The following is a 21,198-nucleotide window of genomic DNA, read 5'->3' on the forward strand; positions in this document are numbered from 1 at the left end:
CCATTCATTGTGATCATGGCTGGTCGTCCCTTATCAATAACCCGTGCCTGCCTTCTCCCCATATCCACTAGCCCCAAGAGCTCTATCTAACTCTCTCTTAAATCCATCCAGTGACTTGGCCTCCACTGCCCTCTGTGGCAGGGAATTCCACAAATTCACAACTCTCTGGGTGAAAATGTTTTTTCTCACCTCCCCTTTATTCTAAGACTGTGGCCCCTGTTTCTGGACTCGCCCAACATTGGGAACATTTTTCCTGCATCTAGCTTGTCCAGTCCTTTTGTAATTTTATATGTTTCTATAAGATGCCCCCCTCATCCTTCTAAACTCCAGTGAATACAAGCCCAGTCTTTTCAATCTTTCCTCACATGACAGTCCCACCATCCCAGGGATCAATCTCGTGAACCTACGCTGCACTGCCTCAATCACAAGGATGTCCTTCCTCAAATTAGGAGACCAAAACTGTACACAATACTCCAGATGTGGTCTCACCAGAGCCCTGTACAACTGCAGAAGAACCTCGCTACTCCTTATACTGAAATCCTCTTGTTATGAAGGCCAACATTCCATTAGCTTTCTTCACTGCCTGCTGTACCTGCACGCCAACTTTATACTGCATCTGCCACGCTTCTGCCCATTCACTCACCCTGTCCAGGTCACCCACTGCCATCTGTGGGAGAGGGCAAGAGCGCTTAGTTTAGTTTAGTTTAGAGATACAGCGCAGAAAAAGGCCCTTCTGCCCGCCGAGTGCGCTCTGACCAATGATCGCCGTACACTAACACTATCCTACACACACACCAGGGACAGTTTACAATTTTACTATGCCAATTAGAAACATGGAAAATAGGTGCAGGAGTAGGCCAATAGCTGCAGGCAAAGGCGGAACTCGCTATCAAAACATGGAGGGGACGGGGGACACAATTTTTTGGCGGCCACGCGCGCTTGCGCACACTCGCACACGCACGCATGCGCGAGGCTTCGGAGGCTCAATCCAGCGCTAAAAGCGGCGATTTTAAAATCGGGATCACAAAAACTTGGGGGGGATGTCCCCCACCTCTCAAAATATGGGGGGAACGTGTCCCCTCTGCCCCCCCCCCCCCCCCCCCCCGGGTTTTCCGCCCTGGCTGCAGGAGTAGGCCCCAGCGCAGAGGGAGAAGAGGAGGGAAGAGACTGCGACCTAAGACTTTTGCCTCCATCACAGTGAGGAGATGCTGGGTGGACTCACTGTGGTGGATGTTAATATGTGTTTATTGTTGTTTTATTGTATGGTATTATATGTATGACTGCTGCAATTTCATTCAGACTTCGGTCTGAATGACAATAAAAGGCTATCTATCTATCTATCTTCAGCCCTTCGAGCCAGCACCGCCATTCAATATGATCATGGCTGATCATCCCCAAACAGTACCCCATTCCTGCTTTCTCCCCATATCCCCTGATTCCGTTAGCCCTCAGAGAGCTACATCTAACTCTCTCTTGAAAACATCCAGGGAATTGGCCTCCACTGCCTTCATTGGCAGAGAATTCCACAGATTCACAACTCTCTGGGTGAAAAAGTTTTTCCTCATACCAGTCCTAAATGGTTTAGCCCTTATTCTTAAACTGTGACCCTTGTCTCTGGAGTCCCCTGGGGATAGTGACTGTGGAACTGATGCGCTCCAGAGCTGAGAACTATGCGTTTGAAGGAACTGCAGATGCTGGTTTATACCGGAGGTGGACACAAAACACTGGAGTAATTCAGTGGGACAGGCAGCATCTCTGGAGAAAAGGAATAGTTGACGTTTCGGGTTGAGACCCTTCATCAGACTGAGAGTCAGGGAAGGGGATACTGGGGGTGGGGAGTTTAGTTTAGTTTAGAGATTCAGCGCGGAAACAGGCCCTTCGTCACCCCGGGTCCACGCCGACCAGCGATCCCCGCGCACTATCCCAACACTATCCCACACACACCAGGGACAATGTTTACATTTACACCAAGCCAATTAACCTACAAACCTGTACGTCTTTGGAGTGTGGGAAGAAACCGAAGATCTTTGAGAAAACTCACGCAGGTCACGGGGAGAACGAACAAACTCCGTACAGACAGCGCCCGTAGTCAGGATCGAACCCAGGTCTCCGGCGCTGTGAGGCAGCAAATCTACCGCTGCTGCACCACGCCATTCTACTACAGAACATAGTAGGCAATAGACAATAGACAACAGGTGCAGGAGCAGGCCTTTCGGCCCTTCGAGGCAGCACCGCCATTCAATGTGATCATGGCTGATCATCCCCAATCAGTACCCCATTCCTGCCTTCTCCCCATATCCCCTGACTCCGCTATTTTTTAAGAGCCCTATCTAGCTCTCTCCTGAAAGCATCGAGAGAACCTGCCTCCACCGCCCTCTGAGGCAGCGAATTCCACAGACTCACCACTCTCTGTGAGAAAAAGTGTTTCCTCGTCTCCGTTCTAAATAGCTTCCTCCTTATTCTTAAACTGTGGCCCCTGGTTCTGGACTCCCCCAACATCGGGAACATGTTTCCTGCCTCTAGCGTGTCCAAGCCCTTAACAATCTTATATGTTTCAATGAGTTCCCCTCTCATCGTTCTAAACTCCAGAATGTACAAACCCAGCCGCTCCATTCTCTCAACACATGACAGTCCCGCCATCCCGGGAATTAACCTTGTAAACCTACGCTGTACTCCCTTAATAGCAAGAATGTCCTTCCTCAAATTAGGGGACCAAAACTGCACACAATACTCCTGGTGTTGTCTCACTAGGGCTCTGTACAACTGCAGAAGAACCTCTTTGCTCCTAGTCTATGGAACTGATGCGCTACAGTGCTGAGAACTATATTCTGCACTCTGTAGAATCAAGGATCTGCAGTTGCTGGTTTATGTAAAAGGACACTAAGTGCTGGACTAATTCAACGAGTCAGGCAGCATCTCTGGAGAAGATGGATAGGTGACGTTTCAGATAGGGACCCTTCAGCTCTCCATGTTCCATCTTCTATCCATGTTTTCCAAAGATGCTGCAGTTCAGTCATACAGCGTGGAAACAGGCCCTTCGGCCCAACTTGCCCACACTGGCCAACAATGTCCCATCTACACTGGTCGCATCTGGCCTGCGTTTGGCACATATCCATCTAGAACAGTCCTATCCTTGTATCTGTCCAATTTTTTTTTAAACGTTGTGATAGTCCCTGCCTCAACCACCTCCTCTGGTCCTCAGCCTGAAGAAGGGTCTCGACCCAAAATGTCACCCGTTCCTTCTCTCCAGAGATGCTGCCTGCCTGCCTGAGTTACTCCAGCATTCTGTGTCTACCTCCTCCAGAATTTGTTCCATACACCCACCGCCCATTGTGCAAACAAAATTACCCCTCAGGTTCCTATTGAATCTCTCCACCCTCAACCTCAACCTGTCTGACCTGCTGAGTTACTTCAGCAATTTGTGTATCTTTCTGCGTCTGTATGTGTTTTGCTCCAACTATTGTACAATACAATACAATACAATACAATACAAATTTATTATCATTTGAGCCCCAGTGAGACTCAAACGAAATGTTGTTTCCACAGCCATACAAACAAAGACACTGTCTTACAGACATAAACATAATTACATTCACACAAACATCCATCACAGTGAAGCCACTGTGATGGAAGGCAAGTCTTTTCTCTCCCCTGTTCTCCGTGTCTCTCCCGATGTCCAAGGGGGGGGTGATTGGCAGTCACCGAGGTACGGTGTTGAGTAGTGTGACAGCCACAGGGAAGAAGCCGGCAACGGAGAGACCTGTAGTGCCTCCCGGATGGTAGGAGGGTAAACAGTCCATGGTTGGGGTGAGAGCAGTCCTTGGCGATGCTGAGCGCCCTCCGCAGACAACGCTTGCTTTGGACAGACTCAATGGAGGGGAGCGAGGAACCGGTGATGCGTTGGGCAATTTTCACCACCCTCTGCAGTGCTTTCCGGTCGGAGACAGAGCAGTTGCCATACCATACTGTGATGCAGTTGGTAAGGATGCTCTCGATGGTGCAGCGGTAGAAGTTCACCAGAATTTGAGGAGACAGATGGACCTTCTTCAGTCTGCTCAGGAAGAAGAGACGCTGATGAGCCTTCTTGATCAGAGTAGAGGTATTGTGGGTCCAAGAGAGGTCATCGGAGATGTTGACCCCCCAGGAACCTGAAGCTAGAAACACGTTCCACCTCCGTCCCGTTAATGTGGATGGGGGTGTGCGTGCTGCCCCTAGGCTACCTGAAGTCTACAATGAGCTCCTTGGTCTTCTTGGAGTTAAGGGCCAGGTTGTTGTCAGCGCACCATGCTGCTAAGTGTTGGACCTCCTCCCTGTAGGCCAACTCATCGTTGTTGCTGATGAGGCCAATCACCGTTGTATCATCTGCATACTTGATGATGGTGTTAGTACCATGTACAGGTGTGCAGTCATAGGTGAAGAGGGAGTAGAGGAGGGGGCTCAGCACAGAGCCCTGTGGAACGCTGGTGTTCAGGGTGAGGGTTGAAGAGGTGTGCTTGTCTAACCTCACAGCCTGGGGTTTGAAAATGTTTTCAAAAAAACTGTTTTTATGCCTGGCTGTGGCAGCTTTGACAGTCCGCAGTCGCCTTCCAGAGGGAAGTGATTCAAAGAGTTTGTGGCCAGGGTGAGAGGGGTCAGAGATGATCTTGCCCGCTCGCTTCCTGGCCCTTGCAGTGTACAGTTCATCAATGGAGGGAAGGTTGCAGCCAATAACCATCTCTGCTGATCGGACGATTCGCTGCAGCCTCCAGGTGTCGTGCTTGGTGGCTGAGCCAAACCAGACCATGATGGAGAAGGTGAGGACAGACTCTACGATGGCCGTGTAGAATTGGACCATCATTGCCTGTGGCAGATTGTGTTTCCTCAGCTGCCGCAGGAAGTACATCCTCTGTTGGGCCTTTTTGACTGTGGAGTCGATGGTAGCCCCCCACTTAAGGTCCTTGGAGATGATGGTTCCCAGGAACTTAAAAGACTCCACAGATGTGACTGTGGTGTTGTTGATGGTGAGTGGGGTGAGGGGAGGGGGAGCTCTCCTAAAGTCTACAATCAATTCCACTGTCTTAAGGGCATTGAGCTCTAGGTTGTTGCCATGGCACCAGGACGCCAGCTGTGACACTTCCTGCCTGTAGGCAGATTCCTCCCCATCCTGGATCAGTCCTATCAGGGTTGTGTCATCAGCAAATTTGAGAAGCTTGTCAGAGGTGTCTGTGGAGGTGCAGTCGTTGGTGTAGAGAGAGTAGAGGAGAGGAGAGGGTACACAGCCTTGCAGTGCTCCCATGCCGAGGGTCTGCGGGTCTGAGATGTGCTTTCCCATCCTCACATGCTGCTTCCTGTCTGTCAGGAAGCTGGTGATCCACTGACAGAGAAGTTAGTCTGTTCCAAAGATCTTGCTCCGCTCTAAAGTCTTTGGTCTGTACCTCTTCTGTCTAACTTCAAGTAACCCTTACTTTCCCTCTCTCTCCGTCCATCCCCCACCCTAATTATAACCATATAACAATTACAGCACGGAAACAGGCCATCTCGGCCCTACAAGTCCGTGCCGAACAATTATTTTCCCTTAGTCCCACCTGACTGCACTCATGCCATAACCCTCCATTCCCTTCTCATCCATATGCCTATCCAATTTATTTTTAAATGATACCAACGAACCTGCCTCCACCACTTCCACTGGAAGCTCATTCCACACCGCTATCACTCTCCTTGTTCCACCTTTCTAGTTCTGCGGCTTGTTCCACTGTCTTAGAAATATAGAAACATAGAAATTAGGTGCAGGAGTAGGCCATTCGGCCCTTCAAGCCTGCACCGCCATTCAATATGATCATGGCTGATCATCCAACTCAGTATACCGTACCTGCCTTCTCTCCATACTCTCTAATCCCCTTAGCCACAAGGGCCACATCTAACTCCCTCTTAAATATAGCCTATGAACTGGCCTCGACTACCCTCTGTGGCAGAGAGTTCCAGAGATTCACCACTCTCTATGTGAAAAAAGTTCTCCTCATCTCGGTTTTAAAGTATTTCCCCCTTATCCTTAAGCTGTGACCCCTTGTCCTGGACGTCCCCAACATCGGGAGCAATCTTCCTGCATCTAGCCTGTCCAACCCCTGAAGAATTTTGTAAGTCTTCCTGATTAAATATTACTGATTGTATGCCTCGTGGTCAACTCCCCCCCAGCCCCTCCCAGCTAACAATGTACCATTCTATATTTCCCTTCATGGTCATCTGCTTTGAAGAAGGGTCTCGACCCAAAATGTCGCCTATTCATTCGCTCCATAGATGCTGCCTCAGCAGCTGAGTTTCTCCTGCATTTTTGCCTGCTTTGAACTGTTGTTTTCACGTTCATAAGTTATAGTAGTAGAATTAGGTCATTCGGCCCATCGAGTCCACTCCGCCATTCAATCATGGCCCATTTCAAGTCAAGTTTATTTGCCACATACACATACGAGATGTGCAGTGAAATGAAAAGTGGCAATGCTCGCAGACTTTGTGCAAAAAACAAAACAAACAAACAAACTACAAACAGAATGGAACAGAATCACATATTCACATATTACATATTTGTGGGAGGAAAAAAAGGAAAAACAACAGCAATTTTAAAAAGACACCACACAACAGTAGAATGGTTCAGTAAAGTTAGTCCCTGGTGAGATAGGAGTTAAGGGGGGACTTGATAGAGGTTTTTAAAATGATGAGAGGGATAGACAGAGTTGACGTGGAAAAGCTTTTCCCACTGAGAGTAGGGAAGATTCAAACAAGGGGACATGACATGAGAATTAAGGGACTGAAGTTTAGGGGTAACATGAGGGGGAACTTCTTTACTCAGAGAGTGGTAGCTGTGTGGAATGAGCTTCCAGTGAAGGTGGTGGAGGCAGGTTCGTTTTTATCATTTAAAAATAAATTGGATAGTTATATGGATGGGAAGGGAATGGAGGGTTATGGTCTGAGCGCAGGTATATGGGACTAGGGGAGATTATGTGTTCGGCACCGACTAGAAGGGTCAAGATGGCCTGTTTCCGTGCTGTAATTGTTATATGGTTATATGGTTAGGAGTTTACAGTCCGAATGGCCTCTGGGAAGAAACTCCTTCTCAGCCTCTCCGTTCTCACCGCATGGCAACGGAGGCGTTTGCCTGACTGTAGCAGCTGGAACAGTCCGTTGCAGGGGTGGAAGGAAGGGGTCTCCCATGATCTTGTTGTCTCTGGAGTTGCACCTCCTGATGTATAGTTCCCATGGTGCGTTCGGCCCGAACGTACTACTCTCTGCAGAACCTTCTTGTCCTGGGCAGAGCAGATTTATGGGTCCTTTCACATCTTACCCCTCCATATCTCTCGTTTCCCTCTCCCCTGATCTCAGTCTGAAGAAGGGGCTCGACCCAAAACATTACCCATTCCTTCTCTCCAGAGATGCTGCCTGTCCCGCTGAGTTACTCCAGTATTTTGTATCTATCTTCGGTGTAAACCACCATCTGCAGTTCTACTGAACACCTTCCGCTCAGTCCGCCTAAACCTACCCGATCTCCCGGTGGCTAAACACTTTAACTCCCCCTCCCATTCCCACACTGACCTTTCTGTCCTGGGCCGCCTCCACTAATAGAATGAGGCCTAACTCAAATTGGAGGAACAGCACCTCTTTTTTTGCTGGGGCTGTTTACACCCCAGAGGTATGAATATTGACTTCTGTAACTTCAAGAAACCCCTGCTTTCCCACTCTCTCCATCCCTCCCCCATCCTATTTATCCAACCAGTCTGACTGTCCTCCTGATTAAAGTTTTTCTCTGTATGTTTCGACAGCACCTTCTCCTGGCTAAAAATGATCTATTCTACATTTTCCTTGTTCTCCGTCCACTTTGATGTCTCGTGTTCACACCTTAAACCTTGTGACACTCAGCGTGAAGAAGGGTCTCAACCCGAAGCTTCACCCATTCCTTCTCTCCAGAGGTGCTGCCTGTCCCGCTGAGTTGCACCTGCACTTTGTGTCTATCTTCGGTTTAAACCAGCATCTTCAGTTCCTTCCTACACGAGTCACAGACATTAGACAATAGGTGCAGTAGTAGGCCATTCGGCCCTTCGAGCTAGCACCGCCATTCAATGTGATCAAGGCTGATCATCCCGCATCCCCAATAGAGTGGTACAGCGTGGACACAGGCCCTACGACCCAACTTGCTCACCCCGACCAACATGTCCCAGCTACATTAGTCCCACCTGCCAGCGTTTGGCCCGCATCCCTCAAAACCTGTCCTATCAATGTACCTGTCTGCCTCTTAAACATTGGGATAGTATCTGACCCAGTTACTCTACCTCATCTGGCAGCTTGTTCCATACACCCACCACCTCTGTGTGGTAGACAAACATGCTGGAGAATCTCAGCGGGTGCGGCAGCATCTATGGAGCGAAGGAAATAGACAACATTTCGGGCCAAATCCCTTCTTCACCCTCTGTGTGGAATAAGTTGCCCTTCAGATTCCTATTAAATCTTCCCCTCACCTTAAACCTATATCCTCTGGTCCTCGATTCAAGAGACTCTGTGCATCTGAATGGGCTCGCCCCGCCTTACCTCTCTGAGCTGCTCCACCCATACGCTCCTGCCCGGTCCCTCAGGTCAGCTGGTCAGCTGCTCCTGGAGGTACCGAGGTCTAGTCGGAGGCTCAGAGGGGATAGAGCATTCTCTGTTGCTGCTCCGGCACTCTGGAACACCCTGCCGTTGCACATCAGACAGGCACTGTCCATCTTCAAATCCAGTGTTAAAACACATTTGTACTCCCTGGCTTTTGACCATGCCTGAGACTTTGCTTCTGTTTTTGGTGTTTTTAATGTTTCTTTATTTTACATGTCTTTTCCTACTATTTCTTTTGATTGTTATTTTTGGTGTGTATTAACTTTTTTGTCAATGATTAGTGATGTACAGCACTTTGTTGCAGCTATGTTTGTTCTTAAAGTGCTCTATAAATAAAATCATTATTTTTATTATTATTATCTACCTGTTCTATTCCTCTCATCGTAACTCGCGCTGATTGCAACACTTTGGAACGTTGATACAGCATTGGCCCCGCCCCCTCCATTGTAACTCACGCTGACTGCTACACTTTGGAACGTTGATACAGCATTGGCCCCGCCCCCTCCATTGTAACTGGCGCTGACTGCTACACTTTGGAACGTTGATACAGCATTGGCCCCGCCCCCTCCATTGTAACCAACACTTTGGAACATCACCCATTCCTTCTCTCCACAGATGCTGCCTGCCTGCCCCGCTGAGTTACTCCAGCACTTTGTGTGTGTAAACCAGCATCTGCAGTTCCTCCCTCCACTCAACCTCATGGCCACGCCCCCATCTCTAAGCCCCTCCCTCGTCCAACGACGGTCCCGCCCCATCCATTGTCACTCACGATGATTGACACTCTTTGGAAGGTTTGCTGCGGGCGGTCAGTGGAGGCGGCGCTTCCTCGACAGGGTAAAAGTTCAGCGGAAAATGGAGGAAATGGCAGCGCTGGGGCGAGTGTGAGTGAGTGAGGGAGGGAGGGAGGGAGGCCGGCAGGTCAGTGGACGGGAAAGGACAGGACAGGACAGGACAGCAGGGGCACGGAGAAAGGAAGGGGGGAGCAAGCAAGCAAGGGGATAAACTACAGGGAGGTGGGAGTGACAGGCAGGGCAGTGTCTCGGGGCAGTTGGGTCACAGGGAGAGAGAGAAGGGGGGAGAGAGGGAGAAGGAGAGGGGGAGGGGGGAGTGATTGAGGGAGGGAGAGAGGGAGAAGGGGAGATAGGGAGAGAGAGAGGAGAGAGAAGGAGAGGGGGGATTGATAGAGAGGGGGGAGAGAGAGGAAGAGAAGGGGAGAGAGAGGAGGAGAAGGGGATAGAGAGAAAGAAGGGGAGGGAGAAAGAAGGGGAGAGAGGAAGAGAAGGGGAGAGAGAGGAGGAGAAGGGGATAGAGAGAAAGAAGGGGAGGGAGAAAGAAGGGGAGAGAGAGAGAAGGGGAGGATATAGAGAGAGGAGGGAGGGAGGGAGAGAGAGAGGAGGGGTGAGAGGCAGGGAAGGAGTGTGGAAGAGGGGGGGGAGAGAGAAGTGGAGGAGGGGGTGCGAGAGGGAGGGGAAAGAAAGAGGAAGGGGAGAGAGGGATAGGGAGAAGTGGAGTTAGGGGAGGGGTGTGAGGGAGAGGTTATAGGGGAAAGGAAGGAGGCGAGAGGGAAAGGAAGGACGAGGAAGGGGGAGTGTGTGCGTGAATGAGTATGTGCTATAGAGCAGGGTCTGAGGTGTGAAGAGGGGGAGTGTGGTGCGGGAGGAGGATTGTCGGTGAAGGGGGAAGGAAGGGCAGGGAGGTGGCAGAGAGCTGGTGGGATACTGAGAACAGTGGAGATACAGGGGCCAGTGTGTGCGTGCGTGTGTGATAGAGAGAGAGATGTGCAGATAGGAGAAGGAAGTGCCAGTGTTGTGTTGGGTCAGTCGGCTACTTTGAACAGGGGCGGGCGGACTGGATATGTGGTTAGAGGGGAAAGGGGGAGAAGTGAGTGGTAGATAGAGAGTCAAAGTGGTGAGAGGAGTTGACCAGTGGGGGGGAGGGGGGTATACAGAAGCTAAACTGTGAGCAGTCACTTTGCTAGAGTGTGGGGTGGTTTTACTGAGGAGTCTGAGAGGGGTGTGTGTGTGTGTGGGCTAGAGAGGAGTGTTGGTTTTGTCTCAAGGAGAGGGTGAGAGTGGATTAAAGGGGAGAGGATTGAGGAGGGGGAGGAGGGGAGGTTGAGACAGAAGCTAAACCGTGAGCAGTCACGTTGATGGGGCGGGCAGTGAATGTGGCCATTGATGTACCCGGGACAGATTGTGAAGGCAGGTGGTGCAGGTGGCAGGCCTGAGAACACAGGCGGGCAGGGCAGGGCAGGGGAGGGGTGGGAGGCAGGGAGGGAGGGGCGTTGGCACGGTACCAGCTACCTGCACCCCCCGTACTGCCCAGAGGAGCGGCGGTAGAGTGGGAGGATGCTTCTAGCAGAGACGGTGGCCAATGTGGCCCTGAGGGTCCCCAGCCTCATGCTGCTCGACCTGCTCTACAAGTGGGACGTGAGCCACTTTGCCGAACAGATCCGGGCTCGCAATGAGGAGATGCTGCTCAAGTACAAGTACGTCCTGTGGAACGTCTACTACCTGGGTGAGTTCGCACCTGGCGACAGCGGCAGAACTCGGCCATTCGGCCCATCAAGTCTACTCCCCCACTCAATCACGGCTGATCCATCTTTCCCTCTCATCCCCATTCGCTGTGTAGCTCTGTGTATGGCTGTGGCTGGAATCTAGTGCAGCAAAGGGCTTGGACACGCGAGAGGCAGGAAGCATGTTCACGATGTTGGGGGGAGTCCAGAACCAGGGGCCACACAGTCTAAGAATAAGGAGTAAGCCATTTAGAACGGAGACAAGGAAACATTTTTTCTCACAGAGAGTGGTGAGTCTGTGGAATTCTCTGCCTCAGAGGGCGGTGGAGGCGGGTTCTCTGGATGCTTTCAAGAGAGGGCTAGATAGGGCTCTTAAAGATAGCGGAGTCAGGGGATATGGGGAGAAGGCAGTAACTGGGTACTGATTTGGGATGATCAGCCATGATCACAATGGATGGCGGTGCTGGCTCGAAGGGCCGAATGGCCTACTCCTGCACCTTTTGTCTATTGTCTATTATGTCATAGTGTGGAGTCGTGCATTTTGGTCGTAGCAATAAAGGTGTAGACTATTTTCTAAATGGGGTGAGAATCCGGAAATCGGAGGTGCAAAGGGACTTGGGAGCGCTGGTGCAGGATTCCCAAAATGTTAATCGGCAAGTCAAATCAGTAGTAAAGAAAGCAAACTCAATGCTGGCATTTATTTCAAGAGGACTAGAATACAAAAACAGGGATGTAACGCTGAGGCTCTATAAGGCGCTGGTCAGGCCACATTTGGAATATTGTGATCAATTTTGGGCACCGTATCTGAGGAAGGATGTACCGGCTCTGGAGAGGGTCCAGAGGAGGTTTACAAGAATGATCCCAGGAATGAGTGGGTTAACATATGATGAGCGTTTGACGGCACTGGGCCTGTACTCGCTGGAGTTTAGAAGAATGAGGAAGGGACCTCATTGAAACGTACAGAATAGTGAAAGGCCTGGATAGAGTGGATGTGGAGAGGATGTTTCCACTAGTGGGAGAGTCTCGGACTAGAGGTCACAGCTTCAGAAGTAAACAACATTCTTTTAAAAGGAGATGAGGAGGAATTTCTTCAGTCAGAGGGTGGTGAATCTGTGGAATTCTTTGCCACAGAAAGGCTGTGGAGGCCGAGTCAATGGATATTTTTTAAGGCAGAGATAGATAGATTACATAGAAACATAGAAATTAGGTGCAGGAGTAGGCCATTCGGCCCTTCGAGCCTGCACCGCCATTCAATATGATCATGGCTGATCATCCAACTCAGTATCCTGTACCTGCCTTCTCTTCATACCCCCTGATCCCTTTAGCCACAAGGGCCACATCTAACTCCCTCTTAAATATAGCCAATGAACTGGCCTCGACGACCCTCTGTGGCAGAGAGTTCCAGAGATTCACCACTCTCTGTGTGAAAAAAGTTCTTCTCATCTCGGTTTTAAAGGATTTCCCCTTTATCCTTAAGCTGTGACCCCTTGTCCTGGACTTCCCCAACATCGGGAGCAATCTTCCTGCATCTAGCCTGTCCAACCCCTTAAGAATTTTGTAAGTTTCTATAAGATCCCCTCTCAATCTCCTAAATTATAGAGAGTATAAACCAAGTCTATCCAGTCCTTCTTCATAAGACAGTCCTGACATCCCAGGAATCAGTCTGGTGAACCTTCTCTGCACTCCCTCTATGGCAATAATGTCCTTCTTCAGATTCTTGAATAGTTTAGATACAGCGTGGAAACGGGTCCTTCTATCCACAGGGTCCGCGCCGACCAGCGATCCCCGCAGACTAACACCATCCTGCACTCACTAGGGACAATTTTCACATTTCCCAAGCCAATTATCCTACAGACCTGTACGTCGTTGTAATGTGGGAGGAAACTGAAGATCTCTGAGAAAACCCTCACAGGCCACGAGGGGGGAGGAGAACGTACAAACTCCGTACAGACCAGCAGCCGTAGTCGGGATCAAACCCAGGTCTCTGGCGCTATCAAAGACAGCTCCCATCCTGCGTTTGGACTGTTCGACCTGCTGCCCTCTGGAAGGCGCTATAGGTGCATCAAATCCAGGACAAACAGACTCAGGAATAGTTGCTTTCCGAGAATTATAACTACTATAAATTCAAATTCACACATGCACTGACTACACCGCCCAACACGGACTTCCATCTGTATATATATATATATGTATGTAGCGCCGCAGAATTTGTGCACCTATTCCCCCCCCCCCCATCTCCCTTCTGTTTTTTGTTTTTTCTGTTTCTTGTTTTTTGTGCTAAATTATATGTATGCACTGAGTACGAGCAGCTTTCAGTTTCACTGTACATGTATAGTGACAATAAATAGCATATCTATAATGGGCCTGTCCCACTGAGACAATTTTTTTCGGAGACTACAGGCGACTAGGCTGTTGCTACATGGTTGCCGGGGTGTCGCCTGTACGGTCGTGAGTTGTCTCCTCAGTCGCCCAAAGAATCGTAGCGTCTTTCTGGTCGCCGCTGGATTTTGAAATGTTTAAAACCTTTTGGCGACTGTGGGTTTGCCGCCAATGAGCGTGGCTTGTCTACTCCTGACGTAGGCGCTGTCGTGGGTGGTCGCCAGGTGATGTTGGTTGCCGCTGGGTGATGACTTCGGTGGATTCCATTGGCGACTACCTACGTCAACCAGCGACGGGTACCGGCGACTGAGTTGTCTTCAGTTGTCGCCGACAGAGTCGTAGCTCGGCGTAGCTCGTCACGGGTGGACGTCCTAATGGGTCGCTGGCTGTCGGTAGCTTGCCGTCGACTAGGTGCTAGGCTGTTGTAGACATTGTCGTAGGGGAGGGTCCAGTCGTTGGTTTTCCAGCGACCAGCTACGACGATGACAGTCGCCGAAAAAATTGCCTAAGTGGGACAGGGGCATAAGACACCAACTCTACCGCTGCACCACTGTGCTGCACCAGCTGAGCTTTGTTTTGCCTCTGTATCCGCAGGTCATCTCCTTGCCATGGTGGTGCTTGTGCTACCTCTCCAGCACCTGGTGAAGATTTACGTGTATCTGCTGACTGGCTTACTACTCTATGTCGGGCACCAGACGTGCAGGTTAGTGCTGGGTAACTTCATAAGTGATAGACAATAGGTGCAGGAGGAGGCCATTCGGACCTTCGAGCCAGCACTGCCATTCAATGTGATCATGGCTGATCATCCCCAATCAGTACCCCGTTCCTGCCTTCTCCCCACATCCCCTGACTCCGCTATTTTTAAGAGCCCTATCTAGCTCTCTCGTGAAAGCATCCAGAGAACCGGCCTCCACCGCCCTCTGAGGTAGAGAATTCCGCAGACTCACTGCTCTCTGTGAGGAAAAAATGTTTCCTCGTCTCCGTTCTAAATGGCTTACTCCTTATTCTTAAATTGTGTGGCCCCTGGTTCTGGATTCCCCCAACATCGGGAACATGTTTCCTGCCTCTAGCGTGTCCAAGCCCTTAACAATCTTATATGTTATATGTGTCCTGGGCCTCCTCCACTGTCGGAGTGAGGCCGCACTCAAATTGGAGGAACCGCACCTCAGCTTACACCCCAGCGGTGTTCGCCTTTGCTCAACTCAGTATAGAAGTTGGGAGGTCATGTTGCAGTTGTATAAGACGTTGGTGAGGCCACATCTAGAACATTGTGTTCAGTTCTGAGCACCGTGTTATACGAAAGATATTATCAAGCTGTACAGAGGAGATTTACGAGGATGTTGCCAGGACTAGAGGGTGTGAGCTACAGGGAGAGGTTGAGCAGGCTGGGTCTCTATTCCCTGGAGCGCAGGAGGATGATGAGTTTAGGGGTAACATGAGGGGGAACTTCTTTACTCAGAGAGTGGTAGCTGTGTGGAATGAGCTTCCAGTGAAGGTGGTGGAGGCAGGTTCGTTTTTATCATTTAAAAATAAATTGGATAGTTATATGGATGGGAAGGGAATGGAGGGTTTGGTTTATACTCTCTAGAATTTAGGAGATTGAGAGGGGATCTTATAGAAACTTACAAAATTCTTAAGGGGTTGGACCGGCTAGGTGCAGGAAGATTGTTCCCAATGTTGGGGAAGTCCAGGACAAGGGGTCACAGCTTAAGGATAAGGGGGAAATCCTTTAAAACCGAGATGAGGAGAACTTTTTTCACACAGAGAGTGGTGAATCTCTGGAACTCTCTGCCGCAGAGGGTAGTTGAGGCCAGTTCATTGGCTATATTTAAGAGGGAGTTAGGATGTGGCCCTTGTGGCCAAGGGGATCAGAGGGTATGGAGAGAAGGCAGGTACGGGATACTGAGTTGGATGATCAGCCATGATCATATTGAATGGCGGTGCAGGCTCGAAGGGCCGAATGGCCTACTCCTGCACCTAATTTTCTATGTTTCTATGTTATGGTCTGAACGCAGGTGTATGGGACTAGGGGAGATTATGTGTTCGGCACGGACTAGAAGGGTCGAGATGGCCTGTTTCCGTGCTGTAATTGGTATATGGTTTATATGGAGCGCTGATCTTATATCGGTGTCCAAAATCATGAGAGGAATAGATCGGGTAGATGCATAGAGTCTCTTGCCCAGAGTAGGGGAATCGAGGAACAGAGGACATAGGTTTAAGGTGAAGGGGAAAAGATTGAATAAGAATCTGAGGGGTAACTTTTTCACACAAAGGGTGCTGGGTGTATGGAACAAGCTGCCAGAGGAGGTAGTTGAGGCTGGGACTATCCCAACGTTTACGAAACAGTTAGACAGGTACATGGATAGGACAGGTTTGGAGGGATATGGGCCAAACACATACAGGTGGGGCTAGTGTAGCTGGGACATGTTGGCCGGTGTGGGCAAGTTGGGCCGAAGGGCCTGTTTCCATGCTCTATGTCTCCGTGACTCATCCTCCTTGTTCTCTCCATAAGGGACTACGTTCTGCGGGAGATGGAGTCGGGCTACGTCGGAGCGGTGTACCTGAACCTGGCGGCTCTCCAGCGCTTTGCCAGCACGCTGACGGGTAGGCAGACTGTACCGCCATTGCACGTGGGGGAGCGCCTGACGCAACGGAGAGGTCAGCACGGCTCCACAGGCCATTCGGCCCGCTCGGCAGCTGCTGGAGTAACTAACTCAGTGGGTCAGGCACCATCTCTGGAGAAAAGGGATGGGTGACGTCCCTTTAGGAAGGGGACGAGGAGGCATTTATTTCGTCAGAGGGTGGTGAATCTGTGGGATTCATTGCCACAGAGGGCTGCGGAGGCCAAGTCAGTGGATACATTTAAGGCAGGGATAGATAGATTCTTGATTGGTATTCGAATGGCCTACTCCTGCACCTATTGACTATGTTTCCTCATCTGCTTTGTTCCTCCCCAGGTCAGCTCCTGGTCTCCATTCTCTGCACCTACTTCATGAGGTCCAAGGCACTGTGGGTGTTCAGTGCTCACCTGCTCCCCCTGCTGGCCCGGCTCTGCATGGTGCCTCTGGGCATCCTCCTCTTCCTCAACAAGATGTCCTCCATCTTCACCATCTTCGAGGTGATCTACTTCCTCCTCTGCAACTTGTTCGTGCCGTTCTACCTGGCCAAGTCGGCCTACCGAGAGATCGTGCAGGTAGGCCGCTGGAAGTCTGGAGTCTGGAGTCTTAGGGTGATGCAGCGTGGAAACAGGCCCTTCGGCCCAACTTGGCCAACATGCCCCAGCTACACTAGTCCCACCTGCCTGCGTTTGGTCCATATCCCTCCAAACCTGTCCTATCCATGTACCTGTCTAACTGCTTCTTGAACAAGGGGATAGTCCCAGCCTCAACTACCTCCTCTGGCAGCTTGTTCCATACACCCACCACCCTTTGTGTGAAAATGTTACCCCTCAGATTCCTATTAAATCTTTTCCCCTTCACCTTGAGCCGATGTCCTCTGGTCCTCGATTCCCCTACTCTGGGCAAGAGACTCTGTGCATCTACCCGATCTATTCCTTAGAGAGAAAATTGACACAAAGCACTCACTGGGTCAGTAGACAACAGGTGCAGGAGGAGGCCATTCGACCCTTCGTGCCAGCACCGCCATTCAATTTGGTCATGGCTGATCTGGAAGCATCTCTGGAGAAAAAGGGTGGGTGAGGCTTTGGGTCGGAAACCTTCAGAAGGTTTAGAGTTTAATGTTTAGAGAGAATTTAGTAAAAAACGATGATAAAGGAGAGGGGCCAGTTACAGACAATGAGACTCAACACTTATAGGGGGACTGGACAAGCTTGATGCAGGAAAAATGTTCCCAATGTTCGGCGAGTCCACAACCATGGCCCACAGTCTTAGAATAAAGGGGAGGTCATTTAAGACTGAGGTGAGAAAAAACTTTTTCACCCAGAGAGTTGTGAATTTGTGGAATTCCCTGCCACAGAGGACCCTTTCGGCCTTTGATTACTGCAGTTTTTTTTTGTGGAGAACTGGCTCAAAAATCCACGGAGTATGTGATTGAATACATTAGTCTCCAACGAATATAATGTTCTATAACTCTCCCCGACAGAAGCTCACAATACCACCAAATATCAGCTTTGGGAGCAAAATTGAATAAGAATAATGAACGAATAAGTTTATAATTTGAGTTTATTGGCCAAGTATTCACATACAAGGAATTTGCCTTGGTGCTCTGACCACAATTGCTACACAAAGTAAAGTTAAGGCCCTGCGAGTTTACCCAAGAGCTCTCCCGAGTTTAAAAAAAAAAAAAATCAAACTCGAGTACTTTATCACAAATATTTTTTTACTCTTGGAAATTTTACACACTGTTGGAAAAAACTTCACGAGTCCTCATGAGCTTACCGCGTTTCCCGAGTACCTGCCGTTAGCGTTTCGAGCCGCTATGAGACGCCCACGAGCTCCGACGTACCCGCTACGTACATTCTACGTACTTACCACGAGTTTGGTTTTTTTTTTAAACTCGGGAGAGCTCTTGGATAAATTCGCATCGTGGGACAGGGCCTTAACAGTTCAATCATCCAGTGTTGCCATTTACGCATTTACGATCCCACCATCTCGTCTGGTCTTCCTTAAAAGTAAATTGCAGTAAATTTGAGAAATATCCTACAGTGAAATTAGAAAACGATGGGTGGAGAGAAAAAAATTTCCAGCTCCACCGGCATTTAAATCAATGAGAGCTTTCATTGCAAAAGGATTTGAGTATAGGAGCAGGGAGGTTCTACTGCAGTTGTACAGGGTCTTGGTGAGACCACACCTGGAGTATTGCGTACAGTTTTGGTCTCCAAATCTGAGGAAGGACATTATTGCCATAGAGGGAGTGCAGAGACGGTTCACCAGACTGATTCCTGGGATGTCAGGACTGTCTTATGAAGAAAGACTGGATAGACTTGGTTTTGACTCTAGAGAATTTAGGAGATTGAGAGGGGATCTTATAGAAACTTACAAAATTCTTAAGGGGTTGGACAGGCTAGATGCAGGAAGATTGTTCCCGATGTTAGGGAAGTCCAGGACAAGGGGTCACAGCTTAAGGATAAGGGGGGAAATTCTTTAAAACCAAGATGAGAAGAACTTTTTTCCCACAGAGAGTGGTGAATCTGTGGAACTCTCTGCCACAGAGGGTAGTTGAGGCCACAGTTCATTGGCTATATTTAAGAGGGAGTTAGATGCGGCCCTTGTGGCTAAGGGGATCAGGGGGTATGGAGAGAAGGCAGGTACGGGATACTGAGTTGGATGATCAGCCATGATCATATTGAACGGCGGTGCAGGCTCGAAGGGCCGAATGGCCTACTCCTGCACCTAATTTCTATGTTTCTATGTTACTAACCACTTTAATGGCAACACCTTTTTTAAGTGTAGAAAAAATATATATATCTGAACAAATTCACCCTTCATGCACCCCCTCTAGTTTCATTCGCCCCCCCCCCTACCCCCACACATACGGACCTTTGCCTTCCATCACAGTGAGGAGGTGCCTGGTAGACTCACTGTGGTGGATGTTAAACGTGTTAAGTGTGTGTTCTGTTATTTTATTCTCTGTCATGACTACATGGTACGTACATTTCGTTCAAACTAAAAGTTTGAATGACAATAAAGGAAACTTCATACTTTATATAGGGAGAGACTGGGCAGGGTAGGCCTTAAAGGGGTTGACGGATAAGAGTTGTTTACCTTTAAGCTTATTCATAGAAATAATGTGTGTTATGATTTTGTTTATAATTTGTTTGGTTGTTTTGTTGTTTGTCTTTTGCACGAAAGTCCGCGAGCATTGCCACTTTCATTTCACTGCACATCTCGTATGTGTATGTGACAAATAAACTTGACTTGACTTGACTTGACATAGACAATAGGTGCAGGAGTAGGCCATTCGACCCTTCGAGCCTGCACCGCCATTCAATATGATCATGGCTGATCATCCAACTCGGTATCCCATTCCTGCCTTCTCTCCATACCCCCTGATCCCTTTAGCCACAAGGGCCACATCTAATTCCCTCTTAAATATAGCCAATGAACTGGCCTCAACTACCTTCTGTGGCAGAGAATTCCAGAGATTCACCACTCTCTGTGTGAAAAATGCTTTTCTCATCTCGGTCCTAAAAGATTTCCCCCTTATCCTTAAGCTGTGACTCCTTGTTCTGGACTTCCCCAACATCGGGAACAATCTTCCTGCATCTAGCCTGTCCAACCCCTTAAGAATTTTGTACGTTTCTCCCCCCCCCCCCTCAATCTTCTATATTCTAGCGAGTACAAGCCGAGTCTATCCAGTCTTTCTTCATATGAAAGTCCTGCCATCCCAGGAATCAGTCTGGTGAACCTTCTCTGTACTCCCTCTATGGCACGAATGTCCTTCCTTCAGATGTGGAGACTGTTCGGGTGTTGACGGCCTGTGATCTGTGTGCAGGACAGCGAGCTGTACGGGATCCTGGGACTGGGTGTAGCGCTGTGGAACCAGTTTGCCGTGCCTGCGCTCTTCACCACATTCTGGCTGGTGCTGTTTGCCGCCGAGCTTCTACTTCCACCTCAGATCCAGGAGCCAGTCTTCAGCTTCCAACGAGGGGCTGGTCTTCGCCTTCCTCACCAGGTACTGTTCACCCCCCTCCCACCTCTGTCTTCCCTTCTTGAAAACTAGCAAACTCTTGGGGTGGGGAGATTGCAACCTTCACGTGGTCCGCCCTGTTTCGACGAATGCAATCGACCTGGCGGGCACAATCAAGTAGGGTCAAATAGAACAAGTTGTCCTACAACTTTAGGCTGTGCACGCCACACACAAGAAGAAGAAGAAGTGGCAAACTCTTCATGAGCTGCAAGGTGGCGCAGCGGTAGAGTTGCTGCCTCACAGCGCCAGAGACCCGGGTTCCATCATAGAAACATAGACAATAGGTGCAGGAGGAGGCCATTCGGCCCTTCGAGCCAGCACCGCCATTCATTGTGATCATGGCTGATCGTCCCCAATCAATAACCCATGCCTGCCTTCTCCCCATATCCCTTGATTCCACTAGCACCTAGAGCTCTATCCAACTCTCTTAAATCCATCCAGTGATTTGGCCTCCACTGTCCTCTGTGGCAGGGAATTCCATAAATTCTGAAATCCTGACTATGAGTTGGGATGTGGGAGGAAACTAGGAAACCCGGAGAAAACCCATGTGGTTATAGGGAAACCATGCGGTGAAAGGTACTGTCTTTACGGAGTTTGCACGTTCTTCCCCCTGACCCGCGTGGGTTTTCGCAGAGATCTCTGGTTTCCTCCCACACTCCAAAGACGTACAGGTTTGTAGGTTCATTGGCTTGGTATAAATGTAAATATTGTCCCTAGTGGGTGTAGGATAGTATTAACGTGCGAGGATCGCTGGTCGGCGAGGACTCGGTGGGCCGATACGCCTTTTTCCGCGCTGTATCTCTAAACTAAACTCATCCCATCAAATTGGCCATTCGGCCCATCGAGTCTACTCCACCATTCAATCAAAGCTGATCAATCTGTCACACTAAATGCCATTCTGCTTCCTTCTCCCACCTCCCCCCCCCCCCCCCCCCCCCCCCCCCCCCCCGCCGCCAATCTTTGACACCAATGCTCAGTTTTGGACTTCCTAATACATTTTTGTTTAATTTACCCAGTTTAGTCTTGCTTTGAAATAAAAATCAGAC

At 49.6% G+C, this 21,198-nt stretch overlaps 1 protein-coding gene across 1 annotated transcript; it reads left to right on the top strand.

The window, feature by feature from the left end:
* Positions 1-10,871: 10,871 nt before the first annotated feature.
* On the top strand, positions 10,872-20,137 carry LOC129694089 (RING finger protein 145-like; the record flags this gene model as incomplete). The annotated part of the gene is given in 6 exon segments (XM_055630815.1): positions 10,872-11,127; positions 14,099-14,207; positions 16,017-16,108; positions 16,462-16,697; positions 19,958-20,065; positions 20,067-20,137. Coding segments are annotated over 6 exon segments (785 nt in total), but the record flags the coding sequence as incomplete, so codon positions are not given.
* Between the last annotated feature and the right edge of the window lie 1,061 nt (positions 20,138-21,198).

The sequence above is a fragment of the Leucoraja erinacea genome, unplaced genomic scaffold, assembly GCF_028641065.1.
Source record: "Leucoraja erinacea ecotype New England unplaced genomic scaffold, Leri_hhj_1 Leri_53S, whole genome shotgun sequence".
In the NCBI taxonomy this organism is placed as follows: Eukaryota; Metazoa; Chordata; class Chondrichthyes; order Rajiformes; family Rajidae; genus Leucoraja; species Leucoraja erinaceus.